We start from the raw sequence: 18,478 nt of genomic DNA on the forward strand, positions 1-18,478 counted from the left end.
ACTCCATGAATGGATTGACATTGAAATCAATGTGTTTCAATACAATCTGATAATAATGAATGAACTTTTCAGGCAATATTGCATGAATGCAGATGTTTTAACTGACAAAATATTTGGCTGAGATTTTGAAAGTAATGGATAAAGTATGCAGAAAATCTCAGATGGTAATGCAGATGCAATCTGTTGATCTGAAATGGAGTGACTACTGCTGTGTTAATATAGATGGGGCCACTGTATTCAATATTATTTCAGAGATCAGTCTTTACCTTAACAGTTTTCTCCAGGTTGAGGGGTAGTGACTTCGGCTGCCTGGCACTTTCGGCAGATGGTGGAGCTGGAGGAATAGATACAAAGAGAGGGGAATGTCTTTAGCACTAAGAATGTTAACCATATCTCTAATATTAAGATTATGATTTAGTTATTTCAATGTTAAGAGATTATTACTTACTTTGCCAGTGCAATTGGCTTGGGCTTGAGGGTTCAACTGATATACCAGGCGAGTTGGAAGGTACCTCAGAGATGCAAAGTCACCATTTTCTGGCTCTTCACTGTCATCAGAGTCCCCGAAACGATGGCTGTTACATAACGATATCATCTATGTAGTCACAAAGCCAGAACTGAGAGACTCAGGAGAAGTTTTTATCCCCAGGCCATCCGAACTCTGAACTCACACTATACTGACTTTGCACACATTCACTCCTCAGCACTCTCAAACATTTCCCAACTCTGAACTCACACTATACTGACTTTGCACTCATTCACTCCTCAGCACTCATGACCCCCCCCCCCCCCCACACACACACACACACACCTACAAGACTTTTAGCACTTTTACATCCCTCTCCCTATGCTACAGACCTTTTATTTATTTTCTTATTTCATCACACGTCAAAAACACACACACACACACACACACACATATCTGACTTTCTCCAACTTTTGCACACTTTTTTTATTTATTATTTTTGATTTCTCCTCCATCTACCCATGTCCTTGATTGCCTAGCCTTTCTGCCCCCCACCCCACCCCCATCCCCAACACACACACTTACATCATCACTGTCATCACTTCACATACATACAGCACACTGCTTGCTACAGTAAGCCTCCTCTACATACTTGCTGCACACTGCCCCCCCACATACACAGCACATTGTCTTCAGGATCTTCTCCAACACACATCCTCTACATACTTACAGCACACTGCCCCCACCTACCCACACACCCACACACACTACACACACACACACACAGTCACTGCTCCACTCCCTCCCGCCCCACACACACATCTTCACTGTCATCACTCACATACATTACAGTACTCTGCTTGCAATAGTAAGTCCCTGACCCCAACAACACACACACTTACATCATCACTGTCATCACTTCACATACATACAGCACACTGCTTGCTACAGTAAGCCTCCTCTACATACTTGCTGCACACTGCCCCCCCCCCACATACACAGCACATTGTCTTCAGGATCTTCTCCAACACACATCCTCTACATACTTACAGCACACTGCCCCCACCTACCCACCTACACACTACACACACACACACACACACACACACAGTCACTGCTCCACTCCCCTCCCGCCCCCACACACATCTTCACTGTCATCACTCACATACATTACATACAGTACTCTGCTTGCAATAGTAAGTCCCCCCCCCCCTACATACACAGCACATTATTTCATCAGGAAGCTTCTCCAACACACATCCCCAACATACTTACAGCACACTGCCCCCAATACACAGCACATTGTCTCATGAGGAAGCTTCTCCAACACACATATTGCACACTGCCCTCTCCCCACATCCACAGCACACTATCCCATCTCCCTTGTCATCCCCCCAACACACACACCAAGACCCCTGGCAGTTGGGTTAGCCCCTTGAGTCGTGGATCTGCCCAAGGTTTCTTCCTTGGTAAGGGAGTTTTTCCTTGCCCCTGTTGCTCTTGGGTGCTCCTTGTTGGTGCCCCCACCCAATCCCAATCCTCCCCCACCTTTTTTTATGCAGCCCTTGCCACTTAATCTACTAAACCCCTCTTCTACTGCACTTTTACCCCCCCCCCCCCCCCCCCATTAATGCACAAATAGGCTGACACCAGACATAATTTCACTGCATTTCTTACTTCCAGTAACTATATGCATGTGACAATAAACTTCCTTGTATCCTTGTATCCTTGTATATCATTATGGTTATTGCAATCCCAAAATTTCCAAATATACATATAGTACAAGCATCTCTGGTCTATTTTGGAATGCTACGGGAATGTGTTCACATTTCATTTTAACAACCCAGAAAGTATCTTTACTTGATCAAGCAAACCCAACAGAGGCAATCGTAACGTTAGATGCTAGAATCCAGCCGATAAAAGTTGACGCTGCAGAACAAACAAAATAGAAGATGGGGACCAAGTTCCATACAGTTATGTTACGTTAGCATAATAAATCACAAACCGATGCCAATAGTTGTCTGAACCGACTTAAACAGTGATTAAAATGCCGAGGCTTTCATTACAAAGATGGCAGATTGACACTAAAGTTACGTATGAGACCAAACTTGCCAAAATGCAAACGTTAATGCACAGCTAGCTAGAGGCTAGGGCTAAACCATTATCAGTGAGTCAACATGCTAAAGTTGTAGGTAGCTATCATAGCAGAGTGCTTCACTGACTTCATTGACTGAAATACCAGTGCCAATATCACCTTAATCAAGGTTTGCATGCAAACGTGATTTCAATATATGTATAGCACTAATAGACATTAGCAATAACTTATGCAATTGCGCCTAGCAGCATGCTAGCTAGCAGCTATATGCGCTAGCATAGTAGCACTATATGGACAACAGCAACACATTAAAACAGACAAGACCAGACTAATGTTAAATAACAATGTGTGTTTTTAAATCACACTACCATAACATATTCTGCCGAAATTGCTATCCCATTTTAAATCAGATAGGCTACAGACTCATATGAGCATCACAGCTAACAATAACGTTAACTTTGCACAAACTGTTGCACAAAATGACAAACGTCTCTGGTTGCACTAACGTTAACGTTAGTCCTAATATCAAACAACGTCATTACAATTAATAAACATGATGATTATAAAACCACAAAGGCCAATGTTTAGCTATTGTGAATGTCGCGAATATATTAATAAATATCACTTACCGAGAGGGTTCAGCTAAACCGTGTCCCAGCAAAGAAAATATCCACTAGTATGACTCTTCTTGGCTCTTGGTGTACAGTCATGTTCAACCGTTACAGTAAATGCGCGTCGCGCCCGCGGATCCCGACATGGGTCCACTCAGGATCCGCTATTTGACAGTAGAATTCTGGGGCCGCCTGGAGGCGGAGCTGATCCTCTGTGCGGCACCAAAACGAATGCGACAGTCACGCGGGTTTGGCGTCTTGAAGGCGAATCCGCCTAGGAGTCTACTGCTGTGTGGGACGGTAAACTACAAGTAAACCAAAGTTAAATTTAGCTTTTTTAGGGCTGGATAAAGTTGACCAAATGGATATAGGCTGTTAGGCGTGAATAAAGTAGGCTACTTGTTGCTCCAACCCTTCCAACGTTATGGGGACGGATGTTGACATTTTCCGTATTTTGCGTGAGAAACCCGGGAAATCTCCCTTATTTTCATTGTTCAATGTTGACAGAGCTATGGAACGAAAGAGAACGTTATATGGCGACAGAAATCAGCAATCAAACAAGCCACTTTGATTTTTTGCTGTTTTTATTAGCCTAATACAAAAGATGGGTGACCCCCCCTCCTAGATAAAAAAAAGTTAGGTAACCCTCCCCTCAACAAAGAATAAAAAGACATGACCCCCTATTTTCCTCCGGTGGCCCCGTTTATAAATAACGAACGGTCCCTAATTTAATTTTCAGAATGCCACACATGCAAAGCATTTCAAGCGAGTGGCAGACAGAGCATACAAATCGTAGCAAATTTCATATGATGATGCATCATTAGCATACGCAAAATGGTTCGTCAGAAGACGAACCATCGTCTTCTCTATTAAGTTACTCAATAGGCTAAACATACAAAAAATGTCACATGCCCATGCTTAAATTCTGTTCACTGCACATGTATATTATAATATTCAGTATTCATTATTGAACGCTTAGCTGGAATGATGTTTTTCCCTATCATCCTATTTTTAAAGCAGGCCTACCTGCAGGCATGTAATTGGCCTACGAGCACTGCACTAGTTTACTAAATTACTTATTTAGGCTACTTATTTTTATTTATTTGCATGTTTGATTATTACACAGCCACATCATGTAAGCTATATTTTAAGTTGATTGTTAGATCTCTTTAATCTAAGTGTGGTGTATTACTTGCAAAATAATAATGAACTACAACATTTCCGCGGAGAAAATGCAAAGTGTGCTTGCTCAACTGTAGTTCACCAACAGGATCAGACACCGAAATTAAAACACTGCAGAGCCTTGTGTTTAACAAAGAAAGCACTGTTAATTGTCACCTGGTCCAGTTTCTGCAGCTCTTTCTGCTTTAACGGCTGCGGTCACCACAAATGATTGCTACCACTCTAGTTAATGTAGGCTATTCTACTAGCTGGTGTCATTTTATGGTTCAGAAGCGGCATTCTCAGATAGATAGATAGATAGATACTTTATTGATCCCCAGGGGAAATTCAAGGTCTCAGCAGCATACAGACAACACAAACATATTCTTTAACAGCAGAAAGAGTAATTAAAGTATATAAAAACACAACTAAGCAATAAGGACAGTATAAGATAAAGAATATGCTAAATATACTAAAATACAAATTATACTAACTAACACTTAATCTAAATCAATTCTAAAAACAGTATCCACATAGTGGTGATTAATCAATCAGAGGCGCTTGCAATGACTGAGGCAGGGACTGAGCCTGTGATTCTCTGTGCATAGTAATGTATGGTAAGGTGCTCTAAGGTGCTCTGTGTGAATGAGTGTCATGGTGGTAGTGCAATGGTGATAGTGGTCATGGTGATAGTGCAAATGAGTAAGTCCAACAGTGCAACAATGCAGAAAAAAAGTAAAGTAAAGTCTATATATCTATATATTTAACTATTTAAGAAAATGTATAAGTGTGGCCACAGTTCGGCTGTGGCATGGAGGGGGGGTTATGCATATGTGCTAATGTGCTAATATAGCACGCAAACAGTGAGGCATAAAGACAGTGGTAAAAATGGCTAAGGGGACAGACAGTATCCAAACATGGAGGGGGTGAAGAGGCAGACAGACTATGCAGAGAAGTCTATCTCTCCTCTTCCCTTAAATGAGGCATTGAACAGTTCAATGGCCCTGGGGACAAATGACTCTCAGTCTGTCAGTTGTGCAAGGCAGTGAGTGAAGTCTCCAGCTGATCAGGCTCTTCTGCTTAACAATAGTGCAATTACAGTACAATGTGGTTCTCCTCCGCAATGTACAGTGTAGTTCTCCTCCGCTTCGCTTTAAATATGCACCTCACCTGTTGTATTTACAGTGCAACTGGAAAGTTTTCAGACCTTTTCAAGTTTTCCTCATCTTAAAATGGATTCAAATTTTTTTTTTTGCTCATCAATCAACACACAAATGCTCCAACACTCCACAAAAAAACAAGTGTTTGGATTGCTTTAAATTTATAAAAAATAAAAAGACTGAAATATTCCATTTACATAAGTATTCAGACCCTTTGATATGACACTTGCAATCAAGCTCTGGTGCATTCTACTTCGATCAATGATCCTTGAGATGCTTCTACAATTGGATTGGAATCCACCTGTGCCTAAATGAATAAAAAAAGCCACGAAGTCAAGAGAATTGTCCTTAGACCTGCAAGACAGGGTTGTGTGAAGACACAGATCTGGGGAGAGACAAGAACATTTCTGCAGCATTGAAAGTGCCCAAGAGCACGGTAGCTTCCATTATTCTCAAATGGAAAAATTTGGAACAGCCAACAGTCTTCCTGGCTGCTCAGCCAAACTGAGTAATCCAGGACGAAGGGCCTTGGTCAGACACCAAAGACCCAATGGTCACTATGAATGAAATCCATGTTCCTTTGAGAAGATGAGAGAAGTGTAAAAAACATTAGTGCAGTTGCCTTGCAGCCAAAGACCGTTCATAATAGGGTTTAGCAACTTACAGAATATGGAAAATTAATTCAACTCTGTTGTATGTTGTAAATTAAGACAAAAAACTGATGAGAAAATTTCTGTCACATGTCACATCAAAACCCTGTCAGTACATCAGTTCTAGTCATGAAAATACATAGTGTTGTGAATACCTATTCCTCATTCCCCTTCTTTTTCAAGCAATTGTGTAGCCCTAGGCTACATCATTCTGAAAGCAAGGCAAACAGTAGGCTGACTGTCATTTTGCTATTCAAGTCAGAACTCTAATGAAATATGCAAATCTTTCATCATGTAGGGCCCAGAGCCATATACCTTTATATGGCTCTGGTAGGGCCTATTCTACTTTGCAAGGCTACAGTAGATTTAGATCTGAATGTTGTGACGCATTTTTTTCGGGAAACACATGAAATAGCCTACCATCTGTAACAGTGACTTACATGACTTTACAGTCCACTAGGTGGCAGCATCGTGAATGTGATTTATAATTTCACCCTTTTATTTCCGGTTCTATCTATAAACTTCCGTCCGGCAAGGCTGGATTTCCTTTTCCCAAACTGGTAGCCAACATGGTAAGTAGTGAGACATTTATCACCTAAGCAATCTAGCGCCATCCTTGTTATATTTTTTATTTTTGAACACTTAGTACATATTTGTAACATCGCACAAGTCATGTTTATCCTTAAGTTAAGCTTTGTGTCTGTATTTCTGATTGAAAATGTAACTACAACGCATACGATGTCATGTTGTATTCGCAAGCCTCAAACGCTAAAGTTACATGGCCTAGCCAATTAGTTCTGAAGCTACGACAGTTTCTGCTTGTGATGTGTCGATGTATTGTATGCGCTGTCAACATAGACATTTGTGTAATCAAACCTGGCGAGGCAAATTGTTTGTATGCGTCTGTTCAGAAAGCACTACGTGTGTAACGTTATCCCCACGAATAATGGAGCTGTTAGCTAACGTTGGTGTTAGCGCCGTCGTTATTGAGCTTATTAACAGCCATTCAGAAATTGAAACGTGCTCACATTGGTATAATGTAACACCTGTGCGCGGTCTAACATTAATATCTTATGTTCCTGTTGCTCAACAAACTTTAGGTCAGAGTTTTAGTGGTTAGTGTTGTATGTAAGGATACGAGTTATTATTATTAGCTGTGTCTGTTCTTGACGGTTTGATAGATTGACTGTTGAAACCTCACTATCAACTCTTGGGTTAGGAACTGTATTCCCGGTCAGACAGATGTGCAATTTAACGTAATTTAAGTGCAATTAAGGCTAGATTGATCGCATCCTCGTTCACTTTTCATGGTGTTTGATCATGTGAAGGAAAGGTAGATATGCCTGCCTTCCCTCTGGCTGTCCAGACACTACTCCTCGACTTTCCTTCAGGTATGCAACCTAAAAGGAGTTGCAGTAATTTAAATTGAAAAAGGAGTGAGCTAAGAAGTAGCTTTCATCAACATCAACTATGTTGTTGGTGGAGGCTGGTAAGCTCATATGAGATTGAGAAATATAATGCGTGTAATTTGTCAATAGATACTTTTGTATGATGTATCTGTGCCTTCAATCAGTAGGAGTGAAATTAATTGCTATGTTTATGAAACAATAACTATGATGTAAGGCAACATGGTTATTCACTGTACCTTTCACAATCACTCTGGATTGTAGCGGGATTGCTATCTGCCTTAGTTAAGGAGTGGAATTGTTTTACAGAACACCAGGAAATATACCATAACATAAATATGAATAGTGTGTTATTATATGTAACTGTTGCATTTACCCAGTTTGACTCTGGTGTCTTATTGACTCATGCCTATTCTCATGTTTCCAGAGTCTAGGCTTATGTTCTGGTTAGTGGACATCACCTTAGCCTCCAATTGTCTAGTGTAGGTTTTTATGTGTGTGTGAAGACCTTATGAAATCAAATTGGACAGTTTACCATCTTCCTTCTCACCACAGTAAAATATGACAATTTAGACTGGAAGTAATTTTTATATCTAACTATCTATAGTGTATTCAAATAGAGTTAACATTTAACGTGCTTTTTTTCATGGAGCTACAGAACATTTTAAAAAATGTACTCAACAATAAATCTAGACAACATGCCTTATCAACTGAATTGTTCTGTTTAGGGACGCGTCAGGACTAAGACTGTGAAGAAGGCAGCCCGGGTCATCATTGAGAAGTACTACACGCGACTTGGTAATGACTTCCATACCAACAAGCGAGTTTGCGAGGAGATTGCCATCATTCCTAGTAAGCCGCTTCGCAACAAAATTGCAGGGTGAGTGCTAAATTAGATTTAATCTTTCATATTTTTAAGGAGGTTTTTGGTCTTCTAATGGTGATCTTTGTGTTTTTGCGTATGTACCTGCCTCTGAAGATATGTCACTCATCTGATGAAGCGTATCCAGAGGGGACCAGTTCGGGGTATCTCCATCAAACTCCAAGAGGAGGAAAGGGAGAGAAGGGATAACTATGTCCCAGAGGTGAGTGAAGTCTTAGTGGTAGTGAATTCACCTACCAATGGCAGCTCTTGCTTTTAACCTAACAAACAAAAGTGTTTAGCCAATCAAAAGCAGAGTAGGGTGGGATTCGTTGCACGTTCTTGTAGGAAAGCGAGAAGACAAGACAGCTGAAAGTGTACGGGGAGTGAAAGCTACTGGAGGCCAGTGGATTGTAATGTGGTGAAATTACGAAGCGTTAGAAAATGAAAATGAAGAAATCTCAATCAAGATGGCCTATACATGGTTGGCTACTAGTTAATGTGGGTGTTATCAAAGGCGGAGGCACAACATGGGCTACAGTTGGTAGAGCGCTGAATGCATGTGCACGTTTGCGAGTAAATCTGCAACCTGCAGAGCTGCAGATAATCATAGTCTACTACAGGCCTATTTAGCCTACAACGAAGTGGAGTCAAACATCACTATTTTTTTTTTTTTTTTTTTGTTATCCCAGTGAGGACTGTTGGTTAGTCAGAATTGAATATAATGTCATTATTCATCAGTAGCCTAATTTATGCATATTTTAGCCTAGTCCCACACCAAAGTAACCCATTGTTTCCTGCTAACATTCACACAATGAAATTTGATAAAACGAGTAGGCCCAAATATTGTCTCCACTTGCCATTAAGAAAAATTCTCAAAGTAATGGCTGAAAGCTGCTTAGCTTTCTTCTCATGCAAGCAATGTGTCCTAACCAAGTAGCGGAATGAAACATTGAAATTGCATTTGTAGTTAGTTATAATGAACTGTTTTATATTTGTTATCAGTCAACAGATTTCACTGGAAACATATTGTGGAAAGGGCTTTCATTGAAAGCATTGACTGCTTTATAATGGCATACATGCACAATAGTGTAAAAAAAAAACATATTAATGATTTGCAGCTCTGGGCCTATAGTTTGTCGGTCTACGTTTTCTGATGTTTGATGTTGTGACTTGGCAGTTTACGATCACATTTTTACCAAGATATATAGTTATTAGTAGTTTTGATAGGAATGGCTTTCTATCCTTGTTCTGCATTCAGTGTTTGTTGCTGCTATGGTCATCTTTGCCCTTTCATTGTAAAATGCTATGAACTGACATTTGGACTACTTTTTGCAGGTGTCTGCTTTGGATCAGGAGATAATTGAAGTGGATCCTGACACAAAGGAGATGCTTAAGATGCTGGTAAGATCTTGAGTAAATGTGCATTAGCTGATAACATAGAACAAGTTCACATGTAATGCCATCATGAGTCATACACAACTTGAGTTTTTTTATTTTCCTTTTTTTATCCCCTCCCACACTGACAGTAGAGGCCACTGCAGGCATCTCCTTAAGCAAGCAAATAGGGATGCATTCTTACACAGGGTTCCCATAGGTCATGGAATTTTGGAAAGTGTATTCCAGTCATAGAATATCAGGGAATTTTATTTTAGCAGTTTAAAATGTACTTTCCAAAATACATTAATACAAATAAATCCATAAAGAATCTGTGTGTGTATATATATATATATATATATATATATATATATATATATATATATATATATATATGGGGTGCGTTTCCCAAAACCATAGTTGCTAACCTGTTAGCGACTTTGTTGGTTGCAATGCAATTTCCTGTTGCCAACCAACGAAGTTGCTAACACAGTTAGCAACTATGGTTTTGGGAAACGTGCCCCTGATTATTATCTTTACTGCCTGCTTGAGTAGTTGTGGTTAACCCAACTTTGTTTATTCAATGCCCATTTATTAATTTTCCGCTCTAAAATAGTAAGATTCATGAACGCTTTGCAGCTTCTCCGAAATCTTTGGTCAGCATATTGTCCCATTCATTATATAGTAGGACAATTCTTTTTTTGTGTTTGTGTCAGGAAAAAGTCATGGATTACAGTAAACCCTATATTTTATATTATTAAACCAATGGAGCATTTAGTTTCAGGAGTAATTTTAAAAAAACTAGGTGCTTAGCCTACAATTACGAGAACAAACAGGTGTAGCCTTGCTTTTGAGAAATTAACTGATCTCTAGTCAGACACAGTGAGCCTATGACTCAAACCTTCCTCTTTGTTCGCATGGACTTAAACTCTGTGCTTGCTTGTGCACAATCAAACACACCAACAGCAATTGCAGCCAGTGGCGTCATGCCCATTGAAATAAAGGGGGCACGTGCCCCCCTCTGATTTTTCCTCCCTGATAATTTTTTTGATCATAACTTTGTTCCTATTATGCTCCATAATAAGCCAGAGCCTATAATGACTCAAATAGCTGTAGACCGGTCAACATCAGCCCTTTTCCTGAAATTGGTGTCTGTATGTTCCCATAACAACTCGCACGCACATTGAGCTCGCAATGTTTTGCTTGTGTTGGAACTGTTACAGTTAACTTTCGGCTACAGTTTGAACAGTTGAACTGTTAGTTTAAACAGATACAGTCAATGGTGTTAGTTACTACTGGTAAGTAGTCTAGCTAAGCAATAGAAAGTAGTGGAATTATGTGTGGTGGACCAGGAAATTTTGACTTGGTGATCAAAAATTTAGAACTCTGGATTTGATGTTGAACATTACGTTAACATTATCCTACATGGTGTCAGTGTAACGTAGCCTAGGCTACTGTTACAAATATTTGGTAGAGTCTCCTGGTTCAATTGTTTCCAGTTTCATAGAAACGAGGGGTGAGAACAAAATCCTACCTATAACATTAGGCCTACCAAGGCATCGCGTTGGATGTTTCTCCACTTGTTCTCTTCACGTATCTGGCAGCTAATCCATGTAGTGAAAAGGGATAGGCTACCTGTTCAAAAGGAGGCCTAAAGTTGTTTTACATAAATAGCATCGCTATGACCCTGGTGTAGAGGGCAAGAAAGTATAATAGTCTCCCTCATGTGCTCATAACTTAGGCTATTATCAGGTGACTTGCTCATGATTTGCAGGTAGCAACTTACAAATGAGGTAGCCTATTGCTTCAATTTGCTTGCCATAATTGTAATGAAAAATATATTACTAGTAGTAAAATATTCAAATTTTGTGTTAACCTTAGAAGCTACTCAGCACTGAAACCTGTCAAACGTCTTTCAAAGCCCTTGAATCAAGATCAAAATAATTTAAATTCTGAGCACCACAAAGTCAGACCTCAACACCTTTTTTTAATGTAAAGATTGTTCTTAGGTCACATATCAATCAAATCATAACTGCTATGGTACTGTTTTTAAAATCATGTGTAGTAGCCCTAAGTGTAAATATGTGTGTCTAAACATGCTTTAATGAGCTTACACTTTAATGAGCTAAATTTGAGCTTACAGTTCTTTGACCAACCTATGTGTTTTACGTTAACTTACAAAATAGATAGCCTACTTTAGCTTAGTCCTCAGATAGAGGAGGGTTGCTGCTTGCTTGCTGCTGGTATTTCTGTCCCTCCCAAACTGCATTGAAATGGTATGTTTAGCAGCCAGAATTAAAAAAATTCCAGGGGGAAAATTCCCCCCCCCCCCTGAATTTTGGCTTGCATGACGCCCCTGATTGCAGCAGTGGACTGGGGTGTGAAATGGTTCATATTAAAGCGCAGTAGCCTACAGTGGAACACCTACAGTGTTTTTGAGGCCTCTGGAAATACAAGCACTGGAAGATTATGTATATACTATTGCATAAGTTTCTCTGACTGAATGTGTTTCATCAAGCATATTTGCATATTTTGTTCATATTCTGTGGATGATGTGTTATGTATGACTACGGTTTTTATATGCTATTGTTGCAACATGTGTTGATTGGTCCAAGACAAGTGTCATGGTTAAATTGGAATTGATGAATTTGACGATCATTGATTTTGATAATCATGAAGCCTTGAAACTGAAAAAGTAAAATGGCAAATGCAGAATCTGAGGAAATACTTTTTTAAAAGATTCAATAAGGCTCTAGTGAAAAATCAATTCTGACATTGCTAAAACGTTCAACTCGTGAGATGTATGGTCATGCTCATCAATACTTGTGTTGAATACTCAGCAAGTAATTAATTGATTCAGATTCCCCTTCATATCCTCTACACCTCCCCACTATGGGTACATAATTGTAATTGAACTTCAATTACAGTGGGTGGTCTTACATTTTGAAGTTAAATTCTGATTTTGTTTTTCCTACCTCAGGACTTTGGCAGCCTCTCCAATCTTCAGGTTACCCAGCCAACTGTTGGAATGAATTTTAAGACACCAAGAGGGGTTTAGTTGTTTTGTAAACTCAATAAAGGTAACATTTAATGCCAACAAACATAATTGTGTGGTGTTTTTGTTGAGTGTGTGTGTTTTATGAGAGGAAAATAATTCCTACACTTGGGGACAACTTAAAAGGAGAAATCTGGCGAATTTTAACACTGTTCACAGAATACTGTCGGTCAGAGATAATCTGAGAAATCAGAGAAAAATTGGTGCTGCCTGACGCATGGTTTTATTTCAGTTAGCCTAATGGCTCGTTTGATTTGCATTGAGCTATTAGGCTAACTGAAATAAAACCATGATCTCTCTAGGAATGGTGAAGAGTATGTGATGTGGGGCCATTTTAATTCCAAAGGCCAGGGGAACTTTATCAGGATTCATAGTATCCTGGATCCATCCATCCATTTTAAACTGGCCTTTAAAAATAAAAAATCTGCCGACCTCCTGAGAATTTAACATGAATTTAACAAGGGTTTCTATACTTATCCATCCACCTGGTCTTTTAATGATGAACATTTATTTATGTATGATACATTATTCATTCACAAAGAAAACAAAAACAAAAGATTATATTGCACTGCTACCAAAGAGTTTAAAGATATAGACAAAGGTATTAATGATAATGTATAGCCCCCTTGTTGATGGGCAACTTTGTTTACATATGCAGTGTGAAATGCTAGCCATACCCTGCATCAAAATCACTGTTTACATATTTAACATGTTGCACACCAATTGTAACACTGGATTTCGGTCATTGCTTTTACCTTACATACTGCATGCCAGTTTATGTACAGTTCCTCTGTTAGATTAAGTTCTGAGGACACAAGTGATTTATTGTGTATCAGCTACACTCAATAACGGTATCTGATGTGAAATCTAAAAAAAATCTTACCAGCTTGGCAAAAGCTAGTTCTCAAGCTTTCAACTAGGCTGCTTGCTTGCGGGAGTAGCTATACGGTGCACGCACACTCCCCAATTCAGGTTTTATTAAACTAATGGATCTGTGATTTTCTGAAAGTTAAATGGTCAGACAAATTTGGGAGTTTTCTGGGAGAAAAGCCTTTTTGGTGGACTCTTTCTTTGCTGCTTGACTCTGACAGAAATAGTTCTCATGGAAAATGGCATCTTCACGCACACAGGCACACCTGTCACCAAAGTATACATCTACGGTCTATTGTTAGACTTCCAAGTGAAGCAATGCATTAAAGAAAGTATAGACACCATCATTGCCTATCACTGAGTCAATTATGACGGTCCTCCCAGGGGGCTATGTTGTGGGTCTATTGTTGCTTGTTGAGGTAGTGCATACATATTTGTACAGACACAAAATATCCATGATGAATGATGGTGTGTACGGACAGTGTGAAAGGTGAAAATCTACTGCATAGTTTCTTGTCAAGTTGAAGCAGCAACAATTCAGTAAACTAGGTGTACCGCATAGTGGTACAAAATATGACCACCGCTCAGTCCTGTTCATCCTCTCCTGCTTGTCAGTCTCCTACTCTTGCAACTTTTGTGTATGCTTGTATGTGAGTGCCATCTGTGTGTGTGTGTGTCTCTGGTAGGCAGCATAAGTGACATCTCGCCCTGTCTGCCAATCGTTGTCTGTAGCTGTGTGGCATTCTGAAATGTCCCTAAATTCAGGACAGTTAGCATATCGCTTGTTTTAATTTGGGACCTTACAGTCAGTTTGTTTGTTCATTCATTCATGTCGTTTGTTTATTCAAAGTCTCAAGTCCAAAATAGCCTGGGCCAGAGCCATAGAGAGAAGTTTTATCTACCCCTCTGGCCTGTGCTATTACAATTGTCAGTTTATTGCACATAATTTTTTCGTTGTTTTGAATAGACACTGTATGTTCGTGTTTGTTGGCGTGTTGTAGCAAAATCAGTGGAATCATTTTATGCAAGCAAACTGCAAACAGGGAGCCATAATTGTTGATGTTGGACATGATAATCATCAAAACATCTTGTATTTTGACCTGTAATGATTCAGTGCTACCAAAACTGTTACCCCCTCAGTCTCTGGTCCCACCCTTGCTCTGTGCTGTGTAAGAGGGGTAGTAAAGCGGAGAAAGCTAATGTGTGCTGCTTTTACAATACATTTAACAATATACATTAGGCCTACTAATCCAAACAACGTCAAACTTGGCACTGCACATAGTAGTGAGTGTTTGGGAATGAAAGCTCAGTTGCTCACATTTATTTCGTGTAGACTTTTTGTGGTCTTAATGCAACATTTTACAAAGCAGCTGACAGGGCCACCAAGGACTGTGAGCGACTGAACAGCAGAAAACCCCAATTAGCAAGCAGAAATGTCCTAGCCTGGTGATTAGGATGCATCGTAGACAGGTGTCCTATATCTTCCATCAGCAAACCCAGGCCCGGAGTGGTAATCGGGAGAATTCCCGGTGGGCCGCTTCACTTTTGGGCTGGTCGAGGGAAAAAAATATTGACATTTGCCACGTTGATCTATCTTCTCTTAAAGTTGGCTACACACGTTCACATTCTCTGCCTAACACCGCAGACTCTGCATGGGTTGTTTTCCCCTCCCAAGAAGAGTTGGTTGGGTCCATATAGCCCGTCTTTTCTAAAAAAGTTTTCTCAGATACCATAGCCGGGCCGGCCCTACCGTGGTGATAAGCGTGAGGGAGGATGGAAGGTACAAAGAGGCCATGAGGGACTGAAAAGGCCAGGTAAAAAAGACGAAAAGTATTGGGGGGAAATGCTGCCAAATGTGCCAAGCTTCCGGACAGACATGTGGCAACTGGTAAAGAGACATAGATTATTAGCGGCGTAATTATTGGGCTAATACTGGACGTTGTATCGTTGTTAACCTATTCGCAAGCAACATATTAAATTAATTAAAATATTAGCCTTTTTATATCATCCAATATGGCGATTCATATACTTTGCAAATATTATGCAAATATGGATAACAAATCTCAAGCTTGATCTGTGTATGCAGTAGGCTAGGCCTAAAAACAAAAGTAGCCTCTGAGTAGCAGATCAGCCAGTCCCCGCTGAAAATGATGAGCCCGAAATTAGCTATAACTAGACAAGTAGAAAGGATAATAGAGTTAACCATATGAATTAAAGTTATTTAATGTAAGAAAGAACAGTATATGACGGCAGTAGGCTACATGATCAAATATGCCTTGTTTGTTTAGAAGTGGGTGTAGTAAAGGAGTAAATCACCAAACAACAACATGATAGCTGACCCATGCAGAAAAAACATGTAAACAATAGTTCAATAGGCCTCTTAGTGTAATTGTGGGTTACATTTAATGCTTTATTTCTAAACTACAGGATAGTAAGAGCGGTGTTGTCTTATTTATCCAATTTCCACCACCACTAAAAAAGTGGGCCGGTCTTGGACCTGAAACTCCCGGGCTGAAAAGTGGCCCCACTCTAGGGTTGCCACCTGTGTCTGTCAAAAATCCTGGACATTTTGACCATCCAATCGACCTTTTTGTTTGTAAGCAACGGCGCCTTTCGCACATCTAACCCAAGATAAAAACCGTCATTCTAAGCGACAATTGTATAGCTAAAATTAGTAAGAATGACAATTTCTAGTTATTTGTTTAGTTAATTGCTTTATTTAATAGCAGACCTTTATTATTATGACCGCCGCTAGCGAAGCGGTCATAGGGATTGTCAAAGTTTTTCGTCATCTACTTCCTGAATTTTTGGTCAACGATACCCGGGACACCGAACCACCGGGGTACATGAAATTTGGTGGGTATGTAGCCCCACTAGACTTTTACGGAAAAATTTTGTTTCGTCCCGGGGGCCACTCCCCTGCTGGGCCCCACGGGGAGTAAAATAACTAAATAACTACCTGAACCGTGGCACTGAGGATGAAGAATCTTTTATGGTATGTTGGTCTCAAGGGCCCACATCAATCTGGCCCATAATCACTCTCTGGGGTATGCCAAGTTTCGTAGAATTTCATCCATGGGGGGTCTAAAAAAAATTAGGTTATGTGTACATTTAGTGACTGTACACTCATTGGCCTGTAGATGGCGGTGCACACATATACACATGCACACACACACAGGTAGTGTTCATTTTGTCACCTATTTTTAATTTAGTCTTAGTCTTGTGACGAAATGTCCTTTTTAGTCTGTCATATTTAGTCATTCAAATATCATTTTTGCTAGTCAAGTTTTAGTCGACTAAAAGTCTCATCATTATAGTCTAGTTTTAGTCAAAAGAAAACTAAAGGTATATTAGTCTTAGTCAGTTTTAGTCAACACATTTAGTCTTTTTTTTATAACAAATTATTTCTGATAATTCCTGTCAGAAAATTTGTTTCACACATCTCAATTTTCCAACAATATTGTGTGTCCACAGGGCTACTCGTCTGTTATAATTACTCATTCTGATTTTTGACTGGACCACTGTCATATTCGTAGACCAGTGTTTCTCAAAGTGTGGTCCGGGGATCACTGGTGGTCCGCAAGCTATCGCAAGTAGTCCGCGAGCAGATGTGGTAAAATATAATATATATGAGTTGTTTGCAATATTAAACCAACTTGTATGTAAAAACAGTTCTGCAACACTGTCTATGTAAGATATGCCAGTTTAAATCATACAGTATGAATCCACACAATAAGCAAAGTGCAAAGACAATAAAGCAAGGTGGTTCAGTGTGTAGGCCTATTGTGTAGACTAATTATAGGCTACTGTTGAAGTAGGTCTAATCTTTTTTTTTTTTTTTTTAGCTAGGGTTAGTTAAGTGGTCCTGAAACTGAAAAGGTTTGAGAAACACCGTCATAGGCCAAAGTATTAATGTTTTACTCCGCCTAGATGGCTATATCCCTAAACACAACACATTCCCCAAACAGACTCTCCCTCTTAGCCATAGCTAACTTGCTAGCGAACTTTCCATATTAGCTTACTTGCTAGCAAACTTTGTATCATCAGTCTAACTAGTTAAATAGTTGACATTACATGATGAAAATTTTCGTATGGACATTCTGGGGGATGTTAATTTGTATGAGAGAAGCTTCAACTTCTGGGTATGTAGCATTGTGGCATAAAGCTTAGGTAGTTAGCTTGCTAACTCTGGCAAAAATCTCCAGTGTTCTTGTTCCATGTAGTTTTCGTGTTGCAGCCACAGGGTTGCAGCAACAGCACGCAGACTAGCCTACAGGAAAGCTGTTGCGTATGAACTCATTCGAATATTTTTGAAAACGTAACAGCTAGATATTCTGTCTTCTCATTTTGTAGACGAAAATGAAGAGAGATTTTATCTTAGTTTTTATTTCATGCAAAACATTTTAGTCTCGTCTTTTTTCGTCAACAATAATGCATCTTAAGATAGTCTTAGTCAGTGTTTCAGGACATTACTGCCGTCTCGTCATCGTCTCGTCTTAGTCATGAAAAAAAAAGGTCGTTGACGAACATATTTCCTCTTGTCTAGTCTGACGAAATTAACACTACACACAGGCACCCACAAACTATCGGTATTAGCACGGCCGATACATAATTACAAATTCAGTAGGATTAAAAGAAAGCCAAAAAACAGGGCTCGAATTACGTGGAAGCCTGAGGGAGCCGAGCTCCTATAGAGTGAGGACTGGCTCCCATGAAAGCAACAAAGTCAAAAACCTGAGGGGGTCTCTCATATCTGAAGGTGTCT

At 39.7% G+C, this 18,478-nt stretch overlaps 1 protein-coding gene and 1 long non-coding RNA gene across 2 annotated transcripts; one reads left to right on the forward strand and one right to left on the reverse strand.

The window, feature by feature from the left end:
• Window positions 1–323: 323 nt before the first annotated feature.
• Window positions 324–3,142, reverse strand: LOC125307485. Its single transcript, XR_007195728.1, has 4 exons — window positions 2,930–3,142; window positions 2,327–2,395; window positions 449–575; window positions 324–334 (listed from the first exon to the last, which is right to left on the reverse strand). It is a non-coding gene; the product is annotated as an uncharacterized LOC125307485 (long non-coding RNA).
• Window positions 3,143–6,660: 3,518 nt separating this feature from the next.
• Window positions 6,661–12,889, forward strand: LOC125307444 (40S ribosomal protein S17). Its single transcript, XM_048263431.1, has 5 exons — window positions 6,661–6,715; window positions 8,278–8,429; window positions 8,529–8,634; window positions 9,750–9,815; window positions 12,769–12,889. The coding sequence occupies exons 1-5, from the start codon at window positions 6,713–6,715 to the stop codon at window positions 12,844–12,846; spliced, it is 405 nt and encodes a 134-aa protein (XP_048119388.1). The 5' UTR covers window positions 6,661–6,712; the 3' UTR covers window positions 12,847–12,889.
• The last annotated feature ends 5,589 nt before the right edge of the window (window positions 12,890–18,478 follow it).

This window comes from Alosa alosa, chromosome 14 (assembly GCF_017589495.1).
Source record: "Alosa alosa isolate M-15738 ecotype Scorff River chromosome 14, AALO_Geno_1.1, whole genome shotgun sequence".
Taxonomy (NCBI): Eukaryota; Metazoa; Chordata; class Actinopteri; order Clupeiformes; family Clupeidae; genus Alosa; species Alosa alosa.

Bases quoted from the DNA above. Each gene is read 5' to 3' on its own strand.
- LOC125307444 (XM_048263431.1), top strand. The intron at 8,430-8,528 runs GTGAGTGCTAAA...CTGCCTCTGAAG, and splicing joins CTTCGCAACAAAATTGCAGG to ATATGTCACTCATCTGATGA. The intron at 9,816-12,768 runs GTAAGATCTTGA...TTCCTACCTCAG, and splicing joins AGGAGATGCTTAAGATGCTG to GACTTTGGCAGCCTCTCCAA.